General features: G+C 40.3%; 1 protein-coding gene across 3 annotated transcripts in view; it reads left to right on the top strand.

The window, feature by feature from the left end:
- Positions 1-25,972, top strand: part of Cntnap5 (contactin associated protein family member 5) — a 956,023-nt gene that overhangs the window by 596,352 nt on the left and 333,699 nt on the right. For all 3 annotated transcript variants that reach the window (XR_005974031.1, XM_041648130.1, XM_041648128.1), the window contains exon 11: positions 1,178-1,284. Coding sequence is in view for 2 of the 3 variants with exons in the window: in XM_041648130.1 (XP_041504064.1) it covers positions 1,178-1,284 (107 nt within the window). In the remaining variant the exon portion in view is untranslated. The remainder of the gene's footprint in view (positions 1-1,177; positions 1,285-25,972) is intronic.

Raw genomic sequence — 25,972 nt, 5'->3', positions numbered from 1 at the left:
ATAATGTGAATAATATAGGAAAATTGTGGTTTCATGTCTTTATATAAAGATAGAACTCTGTAGTGTGTGTGTTTGTGTGTGTGTGCGTGCCTACTTTACTTCTAAGTTTTTGTGTTGATGTATGTACAGAGACACTTGTGTGCCTATTTATGTGTAGACCAGCAGAAACCCTTGGGTGTTGTTCCTCAGGCACCATTGACCTTGCATGAGGATCCTTGAACGAGGATATTTCACTGATCTGGAACGCACCAAACTGACTAGTATAGACAGCCAGTGAGTTCAAGGGATTTGGCTCCCTGTGCCTCCTCAACGCTGGCATTACAAGCACGCACCATCATATACCTGGATTCTGTGTGATTGAGCTCAGGTCCCCATGTCTGTAAAGCAAATACTTTACTTGTTAAGCTATTTATTTCTTCCACAACCTTGGAGGTTTTCCTAGAAAAAAATTAAGATTCGGTTAGTTCAAAGTAACAGAGTCTTAAATCCAGCCAAACTACATGAAATCTTTATTTTCCTGGAGAGTTCTTGGTCTATCTCACAAAATGCAACACACTTTACAGCAGTCCTCAGAGGGTATGGGAATGAAAGGTGGTCCTGAGGACAAGCAAAACCAAATGGGCACTTGTCATCAGCACTCCGTCCATCTCTTGCTGTGCTGTGTGCGGTAGGTCACCAGAGCTTTATCAGTTTATCTTTTACATTCTTCATATGCATGAAGTCATGACCATATCAGATGTTGGGATCTTGTTTTCCATAGTACACACCATCAAAATCAGGCTATTTGTAATTTTCTTGGCATCATAACTAAAAGAAGCACAGACAGTAATCTCCACGACTGTTACTTTCTTCATTTCCTTTCAAAAGCCTCTACACTTTTAAACATAAAGTAATCACCCTTCTGCACTGTGCACCACAATAAACACTGCGTTCAATAGAGTGCTCCCACTTCTGTTTAACCATGTGCAACAGCTTTACACTCTAACTAGAGGTAGAGTTCAGTTCTGAGATCCCCACTCCCCAGAAGTGCCGGCAGATCTGTATGGCTTTCATATTTAATTCTGACAGTTATAGGACTTTAGCGAATCTGTTTTTCAGTGCTGCTCCCAAAGTTTTTGCTTCAATCTGTTGCAATTGTCTTGGTTTACCTTGTGTATTATGCATTATCTCCCATTAGGTGCTTGCCAAACTACTGTGAACATGGAGGACACTGTGTCCAATCCTGGACTACCTTTGACTGCAACTGCAGTGACACCGGTTACACGGGAGCCACCTGTCACGACTGTGAGTACACACACAGTGTGCCCACAGTGAATGGGCACAGCTCAAGGAATGCAGTGTGGGGACCCTGACTCTTCAGTGTGGTGTGGGCATTGTTTATCCCTTTAGCACGAATTATCCAATAGGATGTTATATCTCAAATCCTAAATCATGCTTGGAAAGTTCAATGACAGAAGATATATTTTGTGGATTTATGAAATTAGGACAAAGTGAAGTTGGACGTATGCTAAAAAAGAGGAGAGATGGTGCTGTAAGTATATAGGGGAGCTGTGGGACAAATGGCATTGTCTTGATGGCTTCAGTCATACTGTTGCAACAGGTAACTAATATATATTACACTGGTACAAGTAGCAAGTGGCACAATGTACGTCTTAGTCATTTTCCCATTGCGTTGATAAAAACACTCTGACAAAAGCAACTTAAGAGAGAAAGGGTTGATTTGAGTTTACAGCTCCAGAGGATACATTCCATCACAAAGGAGGAAGACATGTCTACAAGGGGGGTCAGCAAGGCAGAGAGAATGGACATCCTGAAAGGTCACTTTGTATTCACAATCAGGAAGCAGAAAGTGAACAGAAAATAGGGAAAAGCTGTAGAGATTCAAGCCCCCCTCCCCCCAGAGACTCATTTCCTGTGATGAGGCTCCACCTCTTAAAGATTCTGCAATCTTCCCAAGCAGCACCACAAGTCAGGGTTCAAGTGTGTTCAAGTGTGAGCATGTGGGAGCCATTTCACACTCAAACTACAACACGGCTAGCCCACAAGCACCCCAGACATTGATAGGCTTTCTTCCTCATTGTCCTCATTATGGCAGAAGTCTCCTCATCTGAATGTTGCCATGGCTAAAGAAACCAATCACATGGTAAGGAAGCAAACCTGCGTGGTTATTCAAAGGCTTCTGTTGAAAGAGGGGTTGGCAGTTACTTCTCACACTCCATTGACCTGATACTGCCCTACTGTCACCGATAGGAGGGAAATGCATTCAAACACAAGAAGTAAGATTATAGAATCAGAGAAGAAAAGGATTCTTAGAGTACTGGAAAAAGTGGATCCAGGGAGTATAATGATATCTACTGGAGGACTTGGGCAGGATCCCAGGACCTGAAAGAGGACAGTAATCATAAAACGAGTGATGAGACCGGAGAAGAGGGCTGGGCTCACACATCTGAAAAGGAGCTGAATCCATTTCCTGCAGTTGGCATAATTTCATCCCTGTTCAGGACTGAAAAGAGTTTTATCATGCCTATCAACTACATTTGCTTTATCAGTTCCTCCTTTGGCAAGCACCTAAGAAAGTTCCATATTTTGCTATTGTGAAAAGCGCTGCTAACAGTACTGATGTACACGTCTTTATGAGATACTGAATTGGGGTTCTTTAGGTAAAAACCCATGAGTGGTGTGGCTGAGGCATCTGGCTTGTCTAATGTTCAGTTTTCCAGGCATGCTGTCTCATTTGTTGGTCCTAGAGTGTATTAGATCCTCCAGTCACTCTACAGGTGACTTGAAAGTAGAAATGAAGCTGTCTGGGAAAGGGGGAGTCTAATGGTATGAGGGGTGATGAGAGTCATTTTGTTTGGAGCAGGATAATCAAAGAGTCGTAGCATGGTCCACAGCTATGTTTGCTTTTGTGGTATGTGTATTGGTGTGTATGTATGTGTGGGCATAAGTCTGCACATGTGCTCACTTTTACTAGTGTATGTAGAAGGCAGAGGCTGACATCTGTCCATTTCCTCTCTCCTTAGTTTTCTCTGAGATGGGGCTTCTCGCCTAACTGGGATCTCACTGTTTTGGCTGCAGTGGCTGGTTAGCAATACCCCAAGACCTGCTTGTCTGTTACCTAGCTCTGGGGTTGCAGGTACACAGCACTCTTGCTTCAATTCCGCATGAGCTCTCAGGACCAGGTTCAGGGCTCATGCTTGTTCACAGCAAGCACTTCTAGTTGAGCTTTCTTCCAAAGCCCATGAGATGTACTATATGCATGATTACTCCTTAGAGATGATACTGAGCCCACGCTCGTGGGTGAAATATATAACTTCATACTTCTAACTCTCCAAAAGTCATGGGATAATGTATACTTCACAGTTCTTTTCTGTGACTTATTTTCCTTTTCCTGCTAGAATTACTTAATAGATCAAACTATTTACCATATCATTTTGCCAAACAATCTTTTATTGAAATGGAGATTATCACTTGTGCTCTTGGGGAGTCTCGAACACATTTTTTTTTTCAGATAGCTGGAATGATAGTAGATTGAGTGTCCCCTCAAAGTGGTCCTTTCTCATTTGACACATGCTCTTTCAAGCAATACTGGGTTTCGGTAGCCATGCATTTAATGATTGCTACATATTGAGTTGGCTTGCTAACTGACAGGGCAGTTGCTCATCAGCCCCTGTCTGCCTTCCATCAAGGGGTTGTCCTTGATATGCTGAACATCTCTCTGGTGGCATTCACAGGTGCACATTCAGGGTCTCTCTACCATGTCTCAGGCTTCTATAATCTCCTCACAGTGTAGATTGCTGACACCCTAACAAAGCCTTTCAGGTCATTTTTCAGCTTTACAAAAGGATGTCAGCTTCCTTCTTTCAAGTCTGATGGAGTACTGCTCACTTTGGGCAGTCAATAGATAGATATTGACTGGGAGCGTATCAAGCTGTCTGGCTCTCAGACTTAACGGTCATCACGGAGCAGGGAGGCTTTGCTAGTTCCTCCATAGGAAAACAGGCCTCTTAGTCACATCTCGATGGTTGTGCATGGTGAGGAAATTCTGACAACGAGATCTGTTTCAAAGTACCTTTCATATCCTTATCTCAGGTTTAGCTCATACACTGACATTATTATAGTAGTTCTTCTCAATACTGGCATTCTTTATCATCAATGCCAATAGCAGATGGTTCTCAACTTGAAGTAGATGAGAAAAATGAAGAGGAGAAAAAAGAATGAGCAAAATGAATAGGAGGGGAAACAGAAGGGGAAGGAAGGGGAGGAGAAAAGGAAGGGAAAGAAGGAGAAAGGAATAAAGGGGGCAAGAAGGGGAGCTGCTGGTGGGATCACTGAAGGCCCAGCAAGCAGATTAGCTGTGTGAGTAAAGAGGACACAGGTAGAAAAGAGATGAAGTTTAGGTGATAATGCCACTGGTCAAGCCTGGCACAATCTGTGTCTAGAGAACTAACCACTGTAGCTGAAAAACTGCAGGAATATCAAAAGGAAGTTTGTAATTGGAATGTGTAGCTTAAATCAATAAAGTGTTGGAGGTCTAACGGTATGTTCTGGAAGTTACAAGTTGTGTGTGTGTGTGTGTGTGTGTGTGCTCTTTGGGGGAATGAGCATGTGTGGATATGCATATGGTGGGCAGAAATCAACTACTCTTATGTGGTCTACCTCGTTTTGTAAGGCTGACCTCTTACTGGGCTGGAACTAAAGTGTGCTAAAGTGGCTAGCCAATTACCTCAGGGCTCTACATATAACAGCCTCCCCAGAGCTGACATTACAAGTGTGCACCATCAAATTCATCTTTTTAGTATACGGGTTACGGGCAAGGCAAATCCATTAACAACAAAACCATTTCCTCAGTTTTGACAAGTGAAACACTCTCAGGGAGAGAAGAGATTTAGGTGGACCAGAGAGAGTCCCAGCTTCACAGATAAAATGCTAGTCATACAACCCTGCTAACCCAAATCCAAGTCCGAGGAGTCATTAGAAAATCTGAATGTGGGGGAGGGGCCTCTAACACGCTAGCACTTCTGTAGCAAAATTAGAAGGGGGATGGGAGACGTTCTCAGTAGTTTCTGAGGCAGAAATGGGTAGTCTGGAAGAGGCTGTGCACAGGCAGAAACATCTCAGTCTCAGTGAGAACTGACTCCCCAAAGTGTTACCTACCTACACTTGTGAGCAACGGCATGTGTGTACCTGAATGTTAATAGTGTTGTTCCTTTCTGTCAGATTAATACATTTTTATAGGACAGCAGAGCAGTGATGATAAAATGCTAAAAGTGAATTAAGGAAGCAATGCTAGAAACTGTCCCCATAACAAAGAAATTTGGGGGCCCTGTTCACAGAGTTGGTAAGTCATACCCCATATATCACCTCTGACCATAACAGGTGTCAGTTTATGGATGACTGGGTGGATGTTGAAGAAACTTGGAGAAAAGTTGCAATGAGCTAAGAAAAAATGCAGAGCAGAAATGAATCTGTTCCTGCAGCTAGGGTGAAGTAGCTAGTCTAAGGGTGACTGGCATTAGCTGGTCTGAGAAAAAAGACTGTTGCCATTCCTAGGTGCTGTCAGAATGCAAATCTTTCAGAATATTCAGAATCTTCCCCTTACATGGAAAGTGAGGCAAACACTGACTTTACTCTCTGCCCCTAGGAACAACAAAAGCTAGTTCCTTTCATTCCCATTCAATAAAATATTAACACGTATGCAAGGCTGCTAGAGGGGAAGTCCCCAGGCCTGCCTGGAAGGAGCTTGTAACTCCACGAAAAGGGATCAGAATGTACATATAGACATTTACTGAACATACTTTAATGTCACCTGGAGCTTTGCTGGTGATTTTGGTTTTTAGCATAGTAGTTTCCCCAAATTCATAGGGAAATTTTTTTTTCTTTTTTGATTTTTCGAGACAGGGTTTCTCCGTAGCTTTTTAGTTCCTGTCCTGGAACTAGCTCTTGTAGACCAGGCTGGCCTCGAACTCAAAAGAGATCCGCCTGCCTCTGCCTTCTGAGTGCTGGGAATAAAGGCGTGCGCCACCGCCAACCGGCTCATAGGGAAAATTCTAAGACCTCTTCCAGATCCCTGTATTCATAAGCAGAACCAAACCCAATATTTAGAAGGCATTTTCCTTTACTTGTCTTCCTACCTGTTACCAGAGCATTTAGGGTCAAAGTCTGAGGCCTGAGACCCCCCTGACAAGCTAGGTTTGTCCACCCATTTCCAACAGGCCAGTTCAAAAGACAAGAAATAGAGCAGAGAAGAGAGACTTGATCATTGTGGCCACACTGGGAAGAGCAACAAGAAGACCCAGCTACCCCTGAAATCCTTCTTCAGGGTCCCAATATGAAGAGCAGGTTTAAGGAGAGAACCAGCAGTATGCATAGCTAAGCAGTCCTAGATGAGATGTGGCCCTGACCCTCACCTTTGTCTCAGTCTCTCATGTAAAGCAGTTTGATGAATTATCAGAACAGTATGAAATCTCTGTCCTAGACACACAGACTTGTGTAAGCCTTCAGCCCTTTTCATCTCACATCATGAAATTCCCATAGAAATCTCAGTTTCTTGTGGACCCTTCTCTCTCTTAGTCTCATAGGAAAAAGAGAGATTCCTTGAAGATTATCTTCCTCCCTGCTGGGAGTCAATGATACCTATGATGAAGTTAAACTTATAAAGTAGGCATAGTAAGGGATGGACTTTCTCCCTTTGAAGACATCAGTCATTTTATAGCTTCCACATCATTTCCTGCCTGCTGGATTGTTCCTTTTGCTCTTTTCTTCCTCTTTCTCTATGCATCACCATCGTCTTCCCCACCTTGTGTTTATTTCATTGAAGACACAAGAAAGTTAGCTTCAAATGACTGCATGAGATTAGCATCACAGAAATGTAGTCACAAATATTGGCTCATAGAAGCAAGAAATCATCCTAAATTTATAGATGAGAATTAAGTGAAGGTAAGTCAGTTGTTGATGTGACATCATTTGGAGTACATTGATATTTACTGTGTACAATGAGCAAGAAAATGAGAACTTTTTCTCTCATATATTTTAATCAAAGGAAGACTACTTGCCAAAGAAATGCAAATTCCCAGTGTTCCCCTTAACTAAAAGCTAATCTAGGCTAATGGAAAGCTTCATGGGTAAATTACCTGCCACTCAAGAATCAGAAATGTAATTTTGACCCCCCAGAACCTACATAAAACCAGATGAACAATGAGAAGTACAGATAGGAAACTTTTGGAAGCTCACAAGCGAGCTAATCTGGTGTACACAGCAAAAAAACAACTGTCTTAAGTAAAATGGAAGGAAAGTTGATATCTGAAGTCCTGTAAACTCCAATGTGTGCCATGATGTCGACATTCACACACACAATTTCACACACACACACACACACACATACACACACACACACACATCATTGGTATACTTTCACATACTTATACTCAATTAAAGACATAAAATGAAGTGTTCTGGAAGATGTATCCATGTTGATCACAACACGCGAGGTTTATCATCCCTTTGGATTCAGGCAGATGAAGGTTGGAGGTGGCATTTTTCCATTAAACAATATCTTGACTTCAGCCAACTTCCATTCCTTCCTTCAAACACAATCCTCTACACAGTTACTCTTGGGGCTAGAAATGCACAGAAAGCGACTAACCAAGTATCTAGTATCTAATAGTTCCATGTTAAATTCCACCGATTATATATTGTATATTCAAGTTTATCAAACTTCATGAATATTTCCCATAAAATAGGCAACAAATGATTGACATACTCCCAGAGGACCACATCTTATGGCTATTGGATCACAAACGATTGACAGTTTCCCAGACAACCAACTGTTGGAGCTGCTTGTTGAAGGAGGCCATTTGTTGGTTCCTGGCCACCCAGCCCCAAAACGATCACAGAGGAACTGTATTAAATAAATCACTGCTTGGCCCATTAACTCTAGCTTCTTATTGGCTAACTCTTACATATTGATTTAACCCATTTGTATTAATCTGTGTATTGCCACGAGGCTGTGGCTTACAGGGAAAATTTCCAGCGTCTTTCTCTGGAGGGGCTACATGACTTCTCTCTGACTCTGCCCTTCTTTGTCCCAGTATTTAGTCCAGTCTTCTCCACCTAGTTCTGTTCATCTGTCCTGCTATAGGTCCAAAGCAGTTTCTTTATTCATTAATGGGTAATCACAGCATGCAGAGGGAAATCCCATGTCAACAGCTTTGCTGCATAAATTTCCCAGTCTAGTTGAGGGTTTGGCATAGGGTGGTCATCAGCAAGAGAAACACAAGCTCAGAGCATGCCTGGCACCCATGATCTCAGGTAACTTGCTGACTTCTTGTGCCCTAAGATTTCTCAGAAATACACAGTAGGCTATGAATTGGTTTAATTAAAAATGACTTTTTAAAATCTCTCTGGAAACCGGACTCAGAATGAGTATAATGATTCACTGTGCTATGTCACAATCACCCTGTCCACCTCTCTTTTTTTAATTTTTATCAGTGTCTCTGTCTTTTCTCTGTGTGCATGTGTGTCTGACATCTATACATATGTGTGTGAGTTCACATGCCAGAGAAGGATGGCTGATGTTTTGCTCCAACACTTGAACATTATTCCTTTGAGGCAAGCTCTCTCATTGGACCTGCATCTAAGATGGCAATCAGTGGGTCTCAGAGATACTCTAGTCTCTGCTCCAATGATGAAGGTGTAGGTGCATGTGTGCCATGCCTGGATTTTTACTTTCTTTCTGGAGATTAAAATACAAGTCCTTATACATTTTCACAAGAATTGTTTTAACTCAGGGAGCCATCTCCTCAGTCTCCATTTTTTTTCAGTTCTTATTTAAACTATTCCTAATGTCATTGCTCAGTACAATATCTACATAAATTTCCTAGCTCATCACTTGTCTGTGGGTCAGAAAATGCTGAGGATTCTCTGGCACTATCCTCTCTCCTAACTTAAAAAAAAAAACAATTCAAAACAAAAAGTTTGTTTTTCTAAGAGTCACAGATACTTGAAGTTCCCTTGAAGCAGTACAAAGATGTGAATCATGAAGATTTTCAGCTAAAGTAGGAAAAATCAAAGAATAGTAAGCAGGAGAATAGAAGTGTTGTTACTGATCAATAGTTTATCAATTTCATTTTAAACTGTGACTGATTCCTTTGGTTAAATTGTCAATCAAGTAAATCAATGCCAACCTGTTCACTTGGACAGATGTAGGTCATCTTGACTGTAGTTCAGAGAAAAGATCCAGAAAGTATTTCACCACATGTTGAAGTTCTCTAACACAGCATCTCAGTGACCTGTGTCAAGTTATTCTACTAATTGGAGCCTTGCTGGTGCCTCATTCAAGGAAAAAGTAATAGAATCCGCCCCTATTGCTATTGAGATAAATTCATGAGTCATTGGGCGTGAAATCTCCCTGACAAGTCAGATCATAGCCCTTCCTGTGGTTCCTGCTGCATTTATATAATTTTGTCCACACTGCAACCTTGAGAAGGAGCAACGTGAGCCTTCTTTTTTGTATAAAGACAAAGAATAAGATGAAGAACACTTCAGAATGGAGAGTTAAGGGCATTGAATTTCAAAATCAATTGAATTTCAAAAGCCTGAATACTGTGGCCCCTTCCAGAAGGAGGATGGCTACATCACACTATGTGGGGTCCATTGTTTATGAAGAATTACCAGTGTGTCTGTGTATTGATGCATACTTTGGCATGTGTGTGTTCATGTACATGCATACAGAGGTGTATCTCTCTCTATTCCTATCTCTCTCTTTCTGTGTGTATATGAGTGTGTGTCTATCTGTCTGTGTGTGTGTGTGTGTGTGTGTGTGTGTGTGTGTGAGAGAGAGAGAGAGAGAGAGAGAGAGAGAGAGAGAGAGCAACCCCTTTCTAACTTCTCTTTTGAGAATGGGTCTCTCATTTAACCTAGAGTTCACTCTTTCATGTAGACTGGATGGCCTCCAAGTCCCTAGGATCTGTCTCCACACCCTCATTGCCTGGGTTATAGGCACACATGACTGAGCATGGCTAAGCCCAGGCTTAGTTGGTTCTGGGGATCTGATCCAAGGTCCTTGAGCTTGCAGAGCAATTACTTTGCTTACTTTACTGTGTTCTAGCACCAGGGATAATTTTGAATTTAAATTTCTGTGGTTCTCTTAAAGTTACTTAACTGTATCACTGTGTTGTTTCGAATGAGTCTTAATTAACTGAAATGTTTATGTATATGTGCATCTGTATATGTAGGTATTAACATCTGTTTGGAAGCTGGAAACCTTGGATCCCATTCCTTAGGTGCCATCCACCTTTTTTGTCATGGGAAATGGACAACAGGCTGGCCTGACTGCCCAGGGATTGTAAGGGTTCCACATATCTCTGCCTCCCCAGTGCTAGGTCTACAATGGCTACCACCAGGCACACTCTTTTAGTTTGGGCTCAGGAGATCATACTCAGACAACTGTACCCATATGGCATGTGTTTTACCAAAAGAGCCAGCTCCCGACTCCTTCTTCATTACATTTATGCATATTACATCTGCTGGACTGCATAAGGGAGGCCTGAAGGCTCTGGCTTCTGAATCTTTCAGGGCAGCTCTGAGCCACAGTCTTTACTTGATCATATCAAGCCATTCCCCACCCTGCCTGACTATTGACCTTATTTCAACTTGGTCACTTCATTCTAGCTCTTACTTCCTATTTCAGGTTAATTCTCTATTTTATTCAACATTCCCCTCACATTATATATGTACACATGGATGCCCCAATTAAATTATTTCTCTTTCTCTTGTTCTTTGAGGTCAGACACATTGGCTTTCACTGAGAATGTTTCTGAAAAGCAGCACCAGGTTTAGAAAGTTGTTTGTGCAAAAAAAAAAAAATAACATTGAGAGAATAGAGTTGTAAAGTTTATCTTATTGACACTTCCTCCTATGATCTCTACCCTGGCGGAAGTGAAGGCAGTATCCTGTGTCCCAGAGCAAGTGTTATGCTTTCTTTAACCACCATGTAGAGAAATTTTCCAATTTTAATTGGTTGAAAGGACTGAGACTCCTATTTTTCATTCAGAGTGTATCTCTTAAATCTCTCCACATTAAGTACCATGAATTCTCAAAGAGGCTTGTAAACCATCCTTCAGCTGATATAGTTGTAGGAGTGTCCAATTTTAAGATGCTAGGATAAATAGGACATTTGGATAAGTAAATATATGTTCAGAACATAAAAGAGAAATAAAACCATTCACTGTCAAAGAAGGACATGAAAGAGAGTTTATTAGTCTGTCAGCAGAAGAGCTATCAATGTCAGTTTGCAGCAGCTAAGATTTCCATGGCACCTAATGCGATGATGGAGACCCTGGCAATCATCCCCTTGCTCCTGCCGCCCTGATGCCACTGTCGTTGTGAATGGAAGAGAAAAACGAGTGTTTTCTCTCTACCAATAGTTAAATTCATTGCTGTCAGTTGTTTAAATGGGACATGAGTGTGGAAATAGCTGTGTAATGTATGTAGATGGGGATGACTAAACTCAGGAGCTAGCAGAGGCAGGGTCCATACTCGCTGGTGTCCACTTTATAGGTACTTTCTGCTTAATGATGTCATTAAGGAATACTCAAAAGCTGTAGAACACGATGGCTGGGGAAATGACTCCAAGGGGAAGAGTGCTTACCACACTACTATGAGGATCTGCAGCTTCCACATGAAAAGTCAGTGCTGCCACAGGCACCTGTAACCTCAGTGCTGGCCGAGGGAGAAGGAGAGGGCTTAGGAGGCAAATTGTCATTGCCGAGTCTTGCTTAACAGCTAGCCGAGATAGAAAATGGTGAGCTTCCAGTTCAGCAAGAGACTTTGAAAGAAATGATCCCAAGATGTGGAGTGACAAGACAATATACAATGATGTCCTCCTCTGGCCTCTGCCCACACAAGTACAAATATGTGTACCCAAGACACACCTGCACACATACACACATATGCACACATAAAGAGGAAATAAACCTGATTCCTTTTATTTTTTAATTTGAAATGTAGCAAGAAAATGGAGTGTGCTTGAAAATTAAGGTAGACAGTTCTATACTCTAGTAATAACCTAATTGAATTACAGGATAATACTCTACATCAAGCCTGGGCTTACTCTCATCTCTAAATATGATCGTAGCAACAACAGCTTGAAGTCTTTTATGAGAGAGTAAATTACAAAGTAAGATGATGGACATAGTGTCTAAAAAGCAGATGAACAATTTTTATTTTTTTGTTTGGAAGTTTGTTTATTATTGATTTTAACTTTTTTATGTTTATTTATGTGTTATTTGTATGTGTCTGTGTGTATATATGTGCATATGACTCAAGGTTCCATAAGAGACCAAGAGAAGGCATTAGGATCCACTGAAGTGAAATTATTGGTAGCTGCAAGTTGTCTAGAGTGTGTAGTGGGTGCCAAACTTGGGTCTTCTGTAAGAGCCACAAGCGCTCTTCAGTATTTAGCCTCTATTTCAGCAACTTCATTTAGTTTTGTTTCACTTAAGTTTTCTCTTCTGTGACCCTGGGTCTTGAAGCTGGACCTGGCTCATGCTAAGTAAGATCTATACCATGAAGCCATATGTTCTCTTGAGTTTATATTGCTCCACTCATCGGACCCTACTTTTGTCCATTCTGCTCTGTTGTGGATTAGTATGAAATTCTAACTTCTGCATCTGAAAAGACATCTAGGTTGCCTTGTGTCTTTCCTCAAGTTGGTATTCTTAAAACCGCCTGCCTTGTTCCAGTTGCAACGTCTCTTTCTTCTCTGAGATGTGGAGGAGTTGCTGCTCCTGGGAGGTGAAGTCTATCTATCCTTTAGCTTCTCTAGTTATAGTTGGGTCTCCAACAGTTCTATTACAGAGAACCCGCCATTGAGGCCCTCCTCTCAGAATGCCATGAGTCATAAAAAGTAGAAGACTATCACTTTTAAATATTAGTTAGAGACTCATTTTCTTTTTAAATCATTTGTCTGTAAATGTATCATACATGTAAGTGAAGATGTCTGCAGAGGCCGGAAAGATGTGTTGGATTTCTAGAAACTGGAGTTACAGGTAGTTGTGAGCAAACCAATGTGTTTGATGGGAAAGGAACACCAGTTCTCTCTAAGAAAACTACACACTCTTAATCCTTGAGCTATCTACCCAAATCTCACTGTTTCCTGTACCTCTCATGCCACTGTCTCTGGCAGGGTTTTGTGGGAAGAATGAACACTTGCCAAAATTGTTGAACTTACAAAATGATCAAGAAATATTTACCAGAATGAGGAATTTCAGTTATTTTCAATAACTAGTATAGAGTTTGCTTTTTATTGTAAAGTGATCATCACTGTAAGCTGAGTTCCATATCAGTCATTATAGCTGATCGTACACTTTAACTTCTCTGGGATCACATTAGAATTCCACAGCCATTTATTTTCATTCAGTTCTTTCCTCATAAATCTCTCTGAAATTCATCCTCCTGTGCAATGCATATTTACTATTAGTCATGTACAAGGGTCTATGATGGGTCCAACATTAGACTAAGCACTGTGTATGATATTCAAGCACCTCATGGCTTGATTTCTAAAGTCAAAGGCTTCAAAATAAAAAGACTGTGGATCAGAGTGCTGTAACACACACTGAAAAGAATGTAAGGTTACACATTAGCAAATCAACCTCAATAAAACATATGGCCTACATATAGATATACTTAACAAAGAGGAAGAGCTACACAGGAAGGGAGTACATATTAGTTTTAAAGTTCAGCTATGCTCTATAGCACGAGCATGATCTGCACAGCCATAGAACATGAGGAAGAATCGAGAATCCAGAGGACATGAGTGGGTAGGCATGGAGAGGACTGGCCTGACTCGTCTAGAGTTATTACAAGATATGATGAAAAATGATAGACACCATTGGTAATAGCTAGACTGAAGGCAGAGGAACAGCTAACAGAAAAAAGTATTAAAAGATTTACTGTAATAAATTTACTTATGTGGTTGCAGGAGCTGATTGGGCAAGTCTGAAATCTAAAGGGTATATAGCTGGAAAGTGGGCTGGATGTCGAGGATAGGAGCTGAAGCTTTTTTCTATTAGTGCAGTGTGAGTGCATGTGTTGTATATGCATGTATGTGTGTCCATGAGAGCTTGTGTGATTGTGTGCATTTGAGAGTGAATTGCCTGTGTGTGTATGTGCATATGTATGTGAGTGTATGTTCCTGTATATACGTGAGTGCGTATGTGTTCATTCCTGTGTAGTGTATGTGCATGCATTTTGTACCTGTGCCTGCATGCGTACGTCTGTGCACATTCATGTTTCTGTCTCTGTGTGTGTGGTATATGTGAGTATGTGCAAGTATATATTTGTCAGTGTGTACAATGCATTTGTGCATGCTTATGTGTTTGGGTGAGTATGCACCTGTGTGTAAATATGTGAATCTTTATATGCATGAATATGAGTGCATGTGTGTGTTTGCATATTTGTGCGTGTGTTAGGTAAGTCTAAGGATAACCCTGTGTGTTGTTTCTCAGGAATTGTCTATTTTTTTAAAGATACGGTCCCTCCCTTGGCAGAACTAATTAATGGGGCTAGGCTGGCTGGCCATTGAGCCCCTGTCTTTGGCTCTCCAGCACTAGGATAACAATCTCATGCAATCACATCCAGCTTTTTGGGGTGTGTTCTGCAGTTAAAACTTCATGCTTCTAGGCAAGCATTTCATTGGCTGAGCTGTCTCTCAGCTCTGAGGCAATATTTCTTTCAAGAAGACTCAGCTCTGCTTTATGATTTTCTGATGATTGCAGACATCCCACCCTGATTTTCTGCATAACTTCCCTTAAATAAAGTCAACTGTTCATGGATTTTCATCTCATCTACAAAACACCTTAACAGCAGCACTGCAATCAGTGATTTGCTGGATAACCAGGTGCTGTATTCTTGCCAAGTTGATACATGACACTCATCCTCACAGTCATACATCACCTTGACCCTGTCCTCCTCCATTCAAATATATTCAGCTATGCTTCCGCCAAACATGGCATGCTGCAACTTAACATGCCTTGATTCTTCTGTTCTAACCATGTCACTTACATTTGTGCAGCCCCATGATGGTGACACTTTTCCTAATGTCATGTTGCATTTGATTAAAATGAAGGTACACTGTGTATTATGCAAACAAAGCATGACTCTTTATCTCTTGCCTTAACATTTATATAGTGGGGTCTAGGGAGATGGCTCAGTTGGTGAAGTGATTGCTGCATGAGTAGGAAGACTGAGTTTGATCTTCTGAACTCTTGTATGAAGGCAAACATCATGTTCTTATAGTCCTAGCATTGCAGAGGTAGAGACAATCAGACCACTGGAGCTCTCACTGACAAGACATGGCAATTCAGTCAGGGAGTCCTAGGCAAGTTAGGAAGCTTTACCTCAAAAGACTGTGGCCAAGAAAGAGATCTGAGGTTGACTGCTGACTTACACACACACACACACACACACACACACACACACACACACGAGAGAGAGAGAGAAAGAGAGATGCACAGACACATTTTATCAATGGGGAAATTGACTCCTGAGGTTGTTAATTATCATGTTCAAAATTCAGTGGTTTTCTTAAGGAATAAGCATTCTTACGATTCTTTTATGTCATAAAAAGCTAAGTTCGACATGTGAATCTAAAGACATCAGATCTAGTTCGCATTCTTACTATCTCCCAGTGACCTGTGTTTTAAAGGCTGGATACCAGGATAGTACCATTAGAAACTAGATACTTAAAATTTGGGGTCCTTTAAGAGACTGTAGGGGATCACTCTGCCATCTCATGACTGCCCACCAGCAGCTGCTCCGTGATGAACTCTCCTGACACAGGCCTGAAAGCAAAGGGTCTTCCGCTTCATGGACTGGAAGCTGTTGGCCCCAATAGCACTTTCCTCTTCACGAATGATCGATGTCAAGTGCTTTTATCATAGTGGCAGAAGACGAGCACAGCACGAGAACTTCGTTCAACACTCTTTCGCCACAGAGTTATGGTTCCTGTTGCTGTGAAGCGACATGATAACCATGACAACTCTTAGAAAGCAAAACATTTAATTTGGGGGCTCACTTAGAGATCAGAGGTTTAGCCCATTATTAGCATGTGGAAGGCGAGGCAACGTGAAGCCATACATGTTGTCTGGTTTCCCTCCTCTATCACAACACCTATTCTGCAGATGCTCCCTGGATCCCATCATTACCTAGAGGGAAGTTAGGGTCTGTTCTTACTAAAATTACTGAAATGTGAATGAGAACTTGTTGGGAGACAGCAGAGGCCCCAGATGGCTGGGTTAACTGTGTGTCTGTAGTGAATTACATGCCTGGGGAGGCAGTGGCAGCCAGGAAGTCAGTCACTAGCAAGGTGGGGCATCCAAGTCCTCCTTAAACTTTTGAATTTTTCAGAATTCTCTGAAGCACTTTTGTTTTCTTCTTTATCATCAGCAAGATGATTTCAGGTTTCTTAATTGTAAATGGAAATCATGGTGAGGTGGGAATAGCAGCAAAATGGAGAAAAGAAATAAAGCAGAAGTTGAAATAATATCTCTGTAAGAGTGTCAAATATCCTTCCTTTCTGCTTTAAAAAGTCCAATCATCTAATTAGAAGATAAAGAATAAAAGAAATAGCACAGATTCCCCTATGTGATTCCTCAACTAAGAAATCAAAGCTCTTTAATTTTCAATTTTCTAGCATGGCAACATAAAACAATCTCATTAAGAGCTCTGTAGAGCATCTGTAAAGGCTAGGCAGAGTTCATACGGCACAGAATTAGGAAAGATGCTTAAGAGTTGGAGAAAGTCTGGGTCACTTCAGATGGAAGTTTTTCTTTTCTTTTTTTTTTCCTTTGGAAGTGAGAGTGAACAGGAAGAGGATGCTTACAGGAAATGATTAGTTGAGAGATGCTCTCAAGCCCAGAGTGTGACAGGAGCAGAACTGAGCTGAATCCCAGAATGTTGTATAACAGGAAGGTAAGGGAGGAATGTGGGATGACATCCAGGCCTTGAGGAAGAAGAATTTGATACTACTGCTCAGGGTGACTGTGCCATTCATACCTGAGGACACCTTCCCCGGAGGTTAACAAACTTGTCCCAGGAGACATAGAACACTGGGAAAATGTTCTCTCTCCAGTTAAGAAGGAGAAACTCTTTAAAGCTGGGACACTTTTACAACAAGGGGATAGGAGAAAGAAAAGTACTTATTAGAGCAGATGGTGAAATTTTATTATGCTTTAAATGTCTATTAAAATGAACCCAAGAGCATAAGGTGTACCTCATTAGGTAGCATTCACATTGCTTGGAAAGTGGAGGAAAGAGGGTTTGAGTCATCCCTGTCTTCATTGTGAGCTCAAGGCCAGACTGATCTATACGAGATTCTGAAACTTCTAAGATTGGGCTGCCAGTGATTGTGACTGTCACAAAATGAAAGTTCTTCAAGATCTAAGGCACCACGCAGGACTTTGGAGCTACATCTCAATAGGAAAATGTGTTCAATTTCTGACACAAAAAGAAAAAAAAATATAGCTTGGAAACCCAAAAGCAAGGCAAAATCCTTGTATACCAAGGAAACCCTATGTCTGGAAATAAGTTTTTCTGTTTGTTTGAATAAAGATATTAGGCCCATCCATATAAATAAGCAGTGAGTACCCATAAAGAGTGACTATGGGAACAGAGGTTTCCCAGTTTTGTGCTTGTCATAAATGTTTCTGTGTCTTCTCCAAAGCTGCCCACTATGAGAACTGTGACAGTAGAGATAGCTTAGAAAAGAGCCATAGTATTAATAAGTTGTACTGCAGCTTCTTAGGTCAAAGAATTGCAATTTAAGTAACCAACATTTGCTGAATTTTGTGAAACTGTATCTGCAATATGATAAGGCTATAGTGTATTTTCCAGTGTTTTTCTTCCTACATATTTAGGCCTAGGAAGGATGTATATAAGTCAGAGTTCTCTAGAGTAACAGAACTTATAGACTTTATATATGTGTATATGTATATATATATATCAGAATGGATCTCTATATATTTTCTATATTTTCTATATTTTATATAATATATATATATATATATATATACACAGACAAAGAAAGAAAGAATGGAAATTTTTTAGCATGATATACAGATTATTGTCCAGTTAATTCAATAATGGCTGGCTCTGACTCTGAGTGGAATGTCTTAAGAATCTGCTTAGTCCACACAGCCAAATGTCTCAACTGGTCTTCAGTAGATCCTAATATTCCAAAAATGTAGACTCTAATGCCAGTGAAAAAATAGAATTGTTAGTAAGGTGAGAAAGAGCAGGCAGGCAAAGAGCAAAAGTTTCTTCTTCCATGTTTAATATGGGTTTAAAGTAGAAAATGTGGCTCATATTAGAGAGGTTTTCCCAGCTCAGATTACCTGGATTAAAGGTATTTTTCCCACCTCAAAAAGCCTAAATAAAGACATGTGTTTTCCTAACTCAAAAGATCTGGATTAAAGTCTTATTTTCCTACTGCTAATATTCATATTATAAGGGGATCTTCCTACTTCAAATTAAGCAAAAAAAAAAAAAAAAAAAACCCTCTCATGTATGCCTACAGTTTTTGGGTTCTAGTTGATTCTAAATTGTATTCAAGACAACCAATAATAGACATCTCGAAAAGGATAAGAAAAGATTCAAATGGACAGGAAGCATTGACCTTTCTAGAGTTCACATATTTGTGAATGATTTGTTAATGCATGTCTCACGTTGTCAGTGGGGGCTGGACCTGAAATTGCTACATGCCCCTCTGCATCCTACTTGCCATCCTTTAACTCCTCAAAGGTCTGTGCTTAACTATGTGACAAAGTTTCCAAACTTGTGTGTGTGTTGGAAAGGGTGTACAGAAACATCTGAATGGAGATCAGCTGACAACATTAAGAGGTATTCTACAGGCAGCAGCTTCTTCATTTTTGGAGATAGGTTCTCTCACTGCCAAGGCTTGCCCAGTCAGTGACCCCTAGTTATCAATTTGTTTCTTCCTCCCCAGCATTGGGATTGCAACCACAACTGTGTAATGGTGATTATACAGTTTATGGGGATCTACTTCAGGTCCTCCTGTTTGCTGGGAAAGCCCTTAACTGACTGAGCATCTCTCTGCTGCAGTCTTCCCCAACCTTTGAAGGACACTATGAGAGTCAAAGACAATAGGAAAGTTCACAGGCTTCATTCTATTGTCTTGATCACAGTACATGTTTGTGGCCTCTGACCTGTCCATACCTTTTCTTGTTATCTCTTCCCTACTGTGGCTCTTAGGAGTCTTTGCCCAATGCATAGACAAATGCCTAATAGCTTTTTTATGTTACTACAGATCTGTACAACTCTCCTAACAGTCTTCTCATCGGATTAAAATGCTGTAACAACCAGCATGAACAGTTTATAAAAATGTAACCTCAGAAACATATGGCTAGGCTACAACATAGCAAGACTGTCCGGATGTTTCAGGTTCATTAGCGTCACCGAAAATCACCTCCATTACAGTAGTGTGTGCCTCCTATCCAGAGGCTGTACTGTTTTAGTAATTAGTGTTACTTGAGTAATAGGGGTACTTTCTTTGAGTAATAGGCACTTTTTTCTTTTCTTTTCTTTTCTTTCTTTCTTTCTTTCTTTTCTTTCTTTCTCTCTTTTTTTTTACAATCACAAGGACCTGTGTTTAGACTCCTGCATTGTTGTGAAAAAGTTGCTCTTTCTTGACTTTCTTTTTTTTCCCATTTCTCCTCTTTGTATTGTTCCAGCATAATTTGTCAATTTTTACAAAGGTAATAGAATAAAATAACTTGATCTTCCATGGTTTCTTCCTGCTCCCGTTGATGGAATTGTCCCTGTCTGGCTTTATGAACTCCAGAGGGCACATTTTTTGTGCTTATTCTTTTTGTTTGTTTGTTTGTTTTGTTTGTTTTTTGTTTTCTTCCTTTTTTTTAATTAAAAATTTCCGCCTCCTCCCTGCCTCCCTTTCCCCTCTCCCTCTCCCTCCCCACTCTTCTCACCCCCATTTCCATCCCCCTCCCTCTCCAGTCCAAAGAGCAGTCAGGATTCCCTGGTTTTGATCCTACTGCATGTAGTGGCTGTGTGGAGCCTAGCCTGTTTGGATGCTTACCTTCCAAGACCTGGATAGAGGGGGGAGGACCTTGGACTTTCTTGGCTTTCTTTAATGGATTTGAGGATTTCTTCCAATTTTTTGTTTGTCTTTTCCTCTACTTCTTTAAATTTCTTATCTGGTCTTGATTTAACTTTGGTATATGTTATCTATCTAGAAAATTGTCCGTTGCTTTTACATTTTCCAATTTTGTGGACTACAGGTTTTTGTAGTTGACCTAATGATTCTCTGAATTTTCTCAGAGTCTGTTGTTATGTCCCCCTTTTCGTTTCTAATTTTGTTAATATGGATATTCTCTCTTTGTCTTTTGATTAGTTTGGATAAGGGTTTGTCTATATTGTTGATTTTCTCAAAGAACCAGCTCTCTGTTCCATTGATTCTTTGTATTATTTTCTTTATTTCTATATTGTTGGTTTCAGCCCTCAATTTGTTTATTTCCTGTCTTCTATTCCTCCTGGGTGAGTCTGCTTCTTTTTGTTTTAGAGCTTTCAGGTGTGCTCTTAAGTCACTAATGTAAGCCTTCTCCATTTTCTTTATGTGTGCAGTTAGTACTATGAACTTTCCTTTTAGCACTGCTTTCATAGTGTCCCGTAGGTGTGGATATATTGTGCCTTCATTTTTGTAGAATTCAAGGAAGTCTTTAATTTTTTCTTTATTTCTTGCTTAACCCAGGGTGGTTTGGTAGTTCACTGTTCAATTTCAATGAGTTTGTAGGCTTTCTGAGAGTAGTATTGTTAAATTCTAACTTTAATTCATGGTGATCCGATAAGACAGATAAGACACAGGGAGTTACTCCAATTTTTTTTATATCTGTAGAAGCTTGTTTTGTTACACACCTCCACAGATATGAGTATGTGATCAATTTTAGAAAGGGTTCCATGAGGTGCTGAAAAGAAGGTATATTCCTATGTGTTTGGATTGAATGTTCTATAGATGCCTTTTAAGTCCATTTGATTTATGACATCTGTTAGTTCTCTTATTTCTCTGTTAAGTTTCCATCTGGTTGACCTGTCCATTGGTAAGAGTGGAGTGTTGAAGTTTCCTACTATTAGTATGTGGGATTTGATGTGTGATTTAAGGTTTAGTAATGTTTCTTTTACATATGTGGGTGCTCTTGTATTAGGGGCATAGATGTTCAGGATTGAGACTACCTCTTATTGTTCCTATTATGACTGTAAAGTGTCCATCTCCATCTATTTTTGATTTTAGTTTGAAATCTAATTTGTTAGATATTAGGATAGCTATACCCACTTGTTTCTTAGGTCTATTTGATTGGAAAACCTTTTCCCAATCCCTTGCTCTGAGGTAGTGTCTGTCTTTGAGGTTGAGGTGTGTTTCTTGTGTATAGCAGAAGGCTGGACCCTGTTTTCATGTCCATTCTCTTAGCCTGTGTCTTTTTATAGTTGAATTGAGTCCATTGATATTAAGATATATTAATGACAAGTGGTTGTTAATTCCAGTTATTTTTCAGTAGTATTGTTTGTGTGTTTCTCTTCTTTGGATTATGCTGGTAGTGGGTTATCAGATGCCTGTGTTTTGTGGGTGCAATTAATTCTTTGGATTGGGGTTTTCCTTATAGTAATTTCCATAGGGCTGGGTTTGAAGATATGTAATGTTTAAATCTGTTTTTGTTGTGGAATATCTTTTTTCTCCATGAGTGGTGACTGAAAGCTTTGCTGGATATAGTAGTCTGGACTTGCATCCGTGGTCTCTTAGTGTCTGCAGCACATCTGTCCAGGACCTTCTGGCTTTCATGGGTTCCATTGAGAAGTTGGGTGTAATTCTGATAGGTCTACTTTTATATGTTACTTGAACATTTTCTTTTGCAGCTCTTAATTTTCTTTCTTTATTCTTTATGTTTTGTGTTTTGGTTATTATATAGCAAGGGAATTTTTTTGATTCAGTCTATTTGATGTTCTGCAAGCTTCTTATACCTTCATAGAGATAATCTTCTTTGGGTTGGGAAAGTTTTTTTTCTATGATTTTGTTAAATATATTTTCTGTGCCTTTGATCTGTAGTTCTTTTCCTTCTTCTACCCCTAATATTCTTTGGTTTGGTCTTTTCATGGTGTCCCAGATATCCTGGATGTTTTGTGTTAAGAATTTGTTGGAATTGATGTTTTCTTTGACCAATGAGTCTATTTCCTCTATAGTATCTTCAGCACCTGAGATTCTTTCTTCTATCTCTTGGATTCTGCTGATTATACTTGTTTCTATAGTTCCTGTTCATTTACCCAGATTTTCCATATCCAGATTTCCCTATATTTGTGTTTTCTTTATTACCTCTATTTCAATCTTCAAGTCTTGAAGTGTTTGCTTTACCTGTTTGATTATTTTTCTTGGTTTTCCTGGGTTTCTTTGAAGGATTTATTAATTTCTTCCATTTTTTTGTTTGTCTTTTCTTCCATTTCTTTAAGGAAGTTTTTCATTTCCTCTAAAAGGTCTCCATTATTTTCTTATTTATTTATTTTTGTTGAAACAATTTCTGCCTCCTCCCCGCCTCCCATTTCCCTCCTCCTCTTCCCACTCCTATCTCTAACCCCACTCTTCTCCCCCTCTCCCCACATAAATTACATTTAAAATCGTTTTCTTCTACTTCTTCTAGTTTAGGATGATCAAGTCTTCCTGTTGTGTGACCATTAGGTTTTGGTGTTATCATATTGCTTTTTAGGTTGTTGGAGGAAATCTTGCATTGGTACCTACCCATCTCTTCCTTCAAATGAGGCCAGCAGTTTCGTTTTTTTTTAAGTATTTATTTATTTATTTATTATATTATGTGTATACTATTCCTTCCACATGTGCCTGCAAGCCAGAAGGGGGCCCCAGGTCTCATTATAAATGGCTGTAAGCCACCATGTGGTTGCTGGGAATTGAACTCAATACCTCTGGAAGAGCAGTCAGTGCTCTTAACCTCTGAGCCATCTCTCCAGCCCCGAGGCCAGCAGTTTCTTTGCATCTTGGTCCTATCCTTGCAGTGGCTGTCTGATTGATTGGGAGTTTTTCTTGGTCTGCTCTGTACTGACAATGTCTGTGTCTCAGATAGCTTCTGAAATCTCTATAAGTATGTTCTCTTGGTCTTCTCTCCTGGTTTGCTTTTTTGGTCCTCTCTTTTGGTTCCGTCAATGTTGTTGCTACATCTTGGTCCTCCTCAGTCTTGTAGCAAGCTCTTGCTCCCTTCAGTATTATAGCAAGCTCTCAGCTCTTAGGTGGTGTGGGGCTATTAGCTTAGAGGGTCCAGTAGATGGAGTTGGGTTTTGGGAGTGCCTATCTGCAGGAAACTCCCCGCTGGCTGGCTAGAAAATCTGAGGAAATTGGGGGGTCTGTGGTTTTGTCCCACTGTGGAAGTCTTAGAGAGTGGGGTGTCCCACCGTGTGGCTACTCACTCACCTCTTAAGTCCCCTAGTATTGAAGCAAGCTGTGTTTAAGAGTTCCACCAAGGGTGCAGGTAAACTGCTTTCTTAAGGCATTAGTGATGGTTAACTGCATCTACCAAAACACTCCTGGAGTGCTGAGAAAGACTTCCTCTACTTTTTTAAGGGAATTTATCATTTCCTCTTTAAGGGCCTCCATAATCTTCATGAAGTTATTCTTAAGGTCGTTTTCTTCTGCTTCTTCTGCATTGGGAAGTTCAGTTCTTGCTGTTGTAGAGCTGAGGAGGTGGGCAATGTTTGGTGGTGTGGGGAGGCTGCTGCCAGGTCCCTGGGGCTTTGGTTGGTGGGGGTGTTGCCCAGGATGTGTTGGGGGGATTAGAGCCTAGAAATCAGGACTAACCAGCCAGGAGCCCAGACACTCAATGAAAAGCTGTTCTTAATAGCGGGTGCTTATAATGTTATTCCTGGGAAGATGGGAATAGGTGAATACCTGGGGATTGCTGTTAGGCAGCTAGCCTGGTCTGCCTGGAGACTTACAGGCCAGACCTTTTTGTTAAAATATGTGTAAAAAAATATAAAGGAGGAGAAACATGGTAGCTCCTGAGAAAACTACTTTAGGTTGACCTTTGAGCTACACACACACACACACACACACACACACCTGCATACTCACTTGTACACACCTACATACTCACACACCTGTATACACACACCTGCATACATACTGTTATACTTGCAAACATACTCATATACCCGCATACATACTAACATGTTGTACACTTAAACCTGTATATATACTCATACACCTATATTACATACATACCTGCACATATACTCACAGACCTGTATGCCTATTCACATACCTGCATACATGCTCACATATCTGTACATACACAGCCATACACATACTCACACACCTGCACACATATTCAAACACCTACATATACACACAAATACACACAAGAGGTTTTCATAGCATGATTTTAATGAAAAGACTATACCGTGTTTTAAATTTAAAATATAGTCTGTTTCTAAATACCCCATGGAATACCCATTGAGACACCTGGTAATACAACTTCCTATTGTCCCTAAAAGTTTGCTCAAAGCACATTTGTTATACATATGTGTCAAATGTCATGGGGCCTGCAATGCTGAAACACATACATTTTTCATTGCAAAGTGTCTTCTTTGCAGATTAAAAAGGAGGCATTTGCCAATTCATACTTACCAAAATTCTTTATGGTATATAAATGCAAAATATATTCTTTTGTACTACCTCTGTAGCTCCTGCATAGAAGACTTGAGAAACATTACTAATGATGGCACAGACAAATTCTGTGTAAATAAAATGCCCTCTGAGAACTTCTCTAGAATTACTCATGTTTACACTGTCATGTTGCAGTCAGTCTGGAAACTTATGAGCATGGTACAACAATTTGTTCGTGTTTTAACTTATTTCCAGCATTTAGAGGACAGAACATGGAGTTTGCAGTCAGAAAGTCAATACCAAATTCTCAAATACAGCCCATACCAGCTGGGTGGCTTAGAGCATGAGCTCATTTGCAATATACATAAATAGATAGGTTTGGAAGCCAGCTGTGTTCTGTTCAGTCTCCCAGCAACTGAGCTAACGTTTAAGGATGAGGGTTTTGGGGGAATGTGGGCTGCGGAGATGAGCAGCACTTTAGGACATGAACATCACTGTTTTGTTTCACCTTGTTTTGATTTAATGGGAAAAAATGACAAATCAAAACACTACACCAACCTTTCCTTGCATCTACTACATTCCAAGGCAAATAAAGAGGGATAAGAAGTTTTCAGTCTTAGAAATTCTGAGTCAAGCCTACTCAGAATTAAATTGTACTAACATCTCACAGAAATCTTACTGCTTCATAATGGTTTGTAGAGACTCTGTCTTCTTCTGTCTTGTTACTTCATTCTACCTTCCCCTGGCTCCTAAAGAACCTCTAGTCTGTCACTCAAGTGGGAATATATTGGGAATCTCAGGTGGCAATATTAAAAAGATCCTGCTTAGAATAGAGCTTGTGTCCCATCCATTTCAGCTTTGAATACAGGCTCTCAGTCACCCACACAGGTTTTTCTTTCCTTGGTACATTACCCTGTGTGGTAGTTAGCTATAATTATCAATTTGATAAAGCCCAGTGCCACTTGGGAAGAGAGCTTCAGTGAGAAGCTACCCTGGTTGCTTGTGGGAATGTCTGTGGGAGATTGGCTAAATTAATTGCTGTGGGAAGAAAGAATCCTGTCTATATACCACCATTTCCTAGGCAAGGAGTACTGAACTTTTTAAAAGTGGAGAAAAAGAGCTGAACACAAGCAGGCAAGTCAGTAGTGTGTTTGCATCCTTTTTTATCCACTCTTCACTGTGGATGTGGTCAGCTGAGTCAAGGTCTTGCTACTGTGATTTCCCCAACATGATGGATTGTAAATTGATGGATGTAACTGGATGTAATACGATGGAATTATGTGC

The sequence above is a fragment of the Microtus oregoni genome, unplaced genomic scaffold, assembly GCF_018167655.1.
Source record: "Microtus oregoni isolate MIOR12 unplaced genomic scaffold, Mior012 000003F_ref0000135, whole genome shotgun sequence".
Lineage (NCBI taxonomy): Eukaryota > Metazoa > Chordata > Mammalia > Rodentia > Cricetidae > Microtus > Microtus oregoni.
This window is presented reverse-complemented; position numbering and strand designations above follow the sequence as displayed.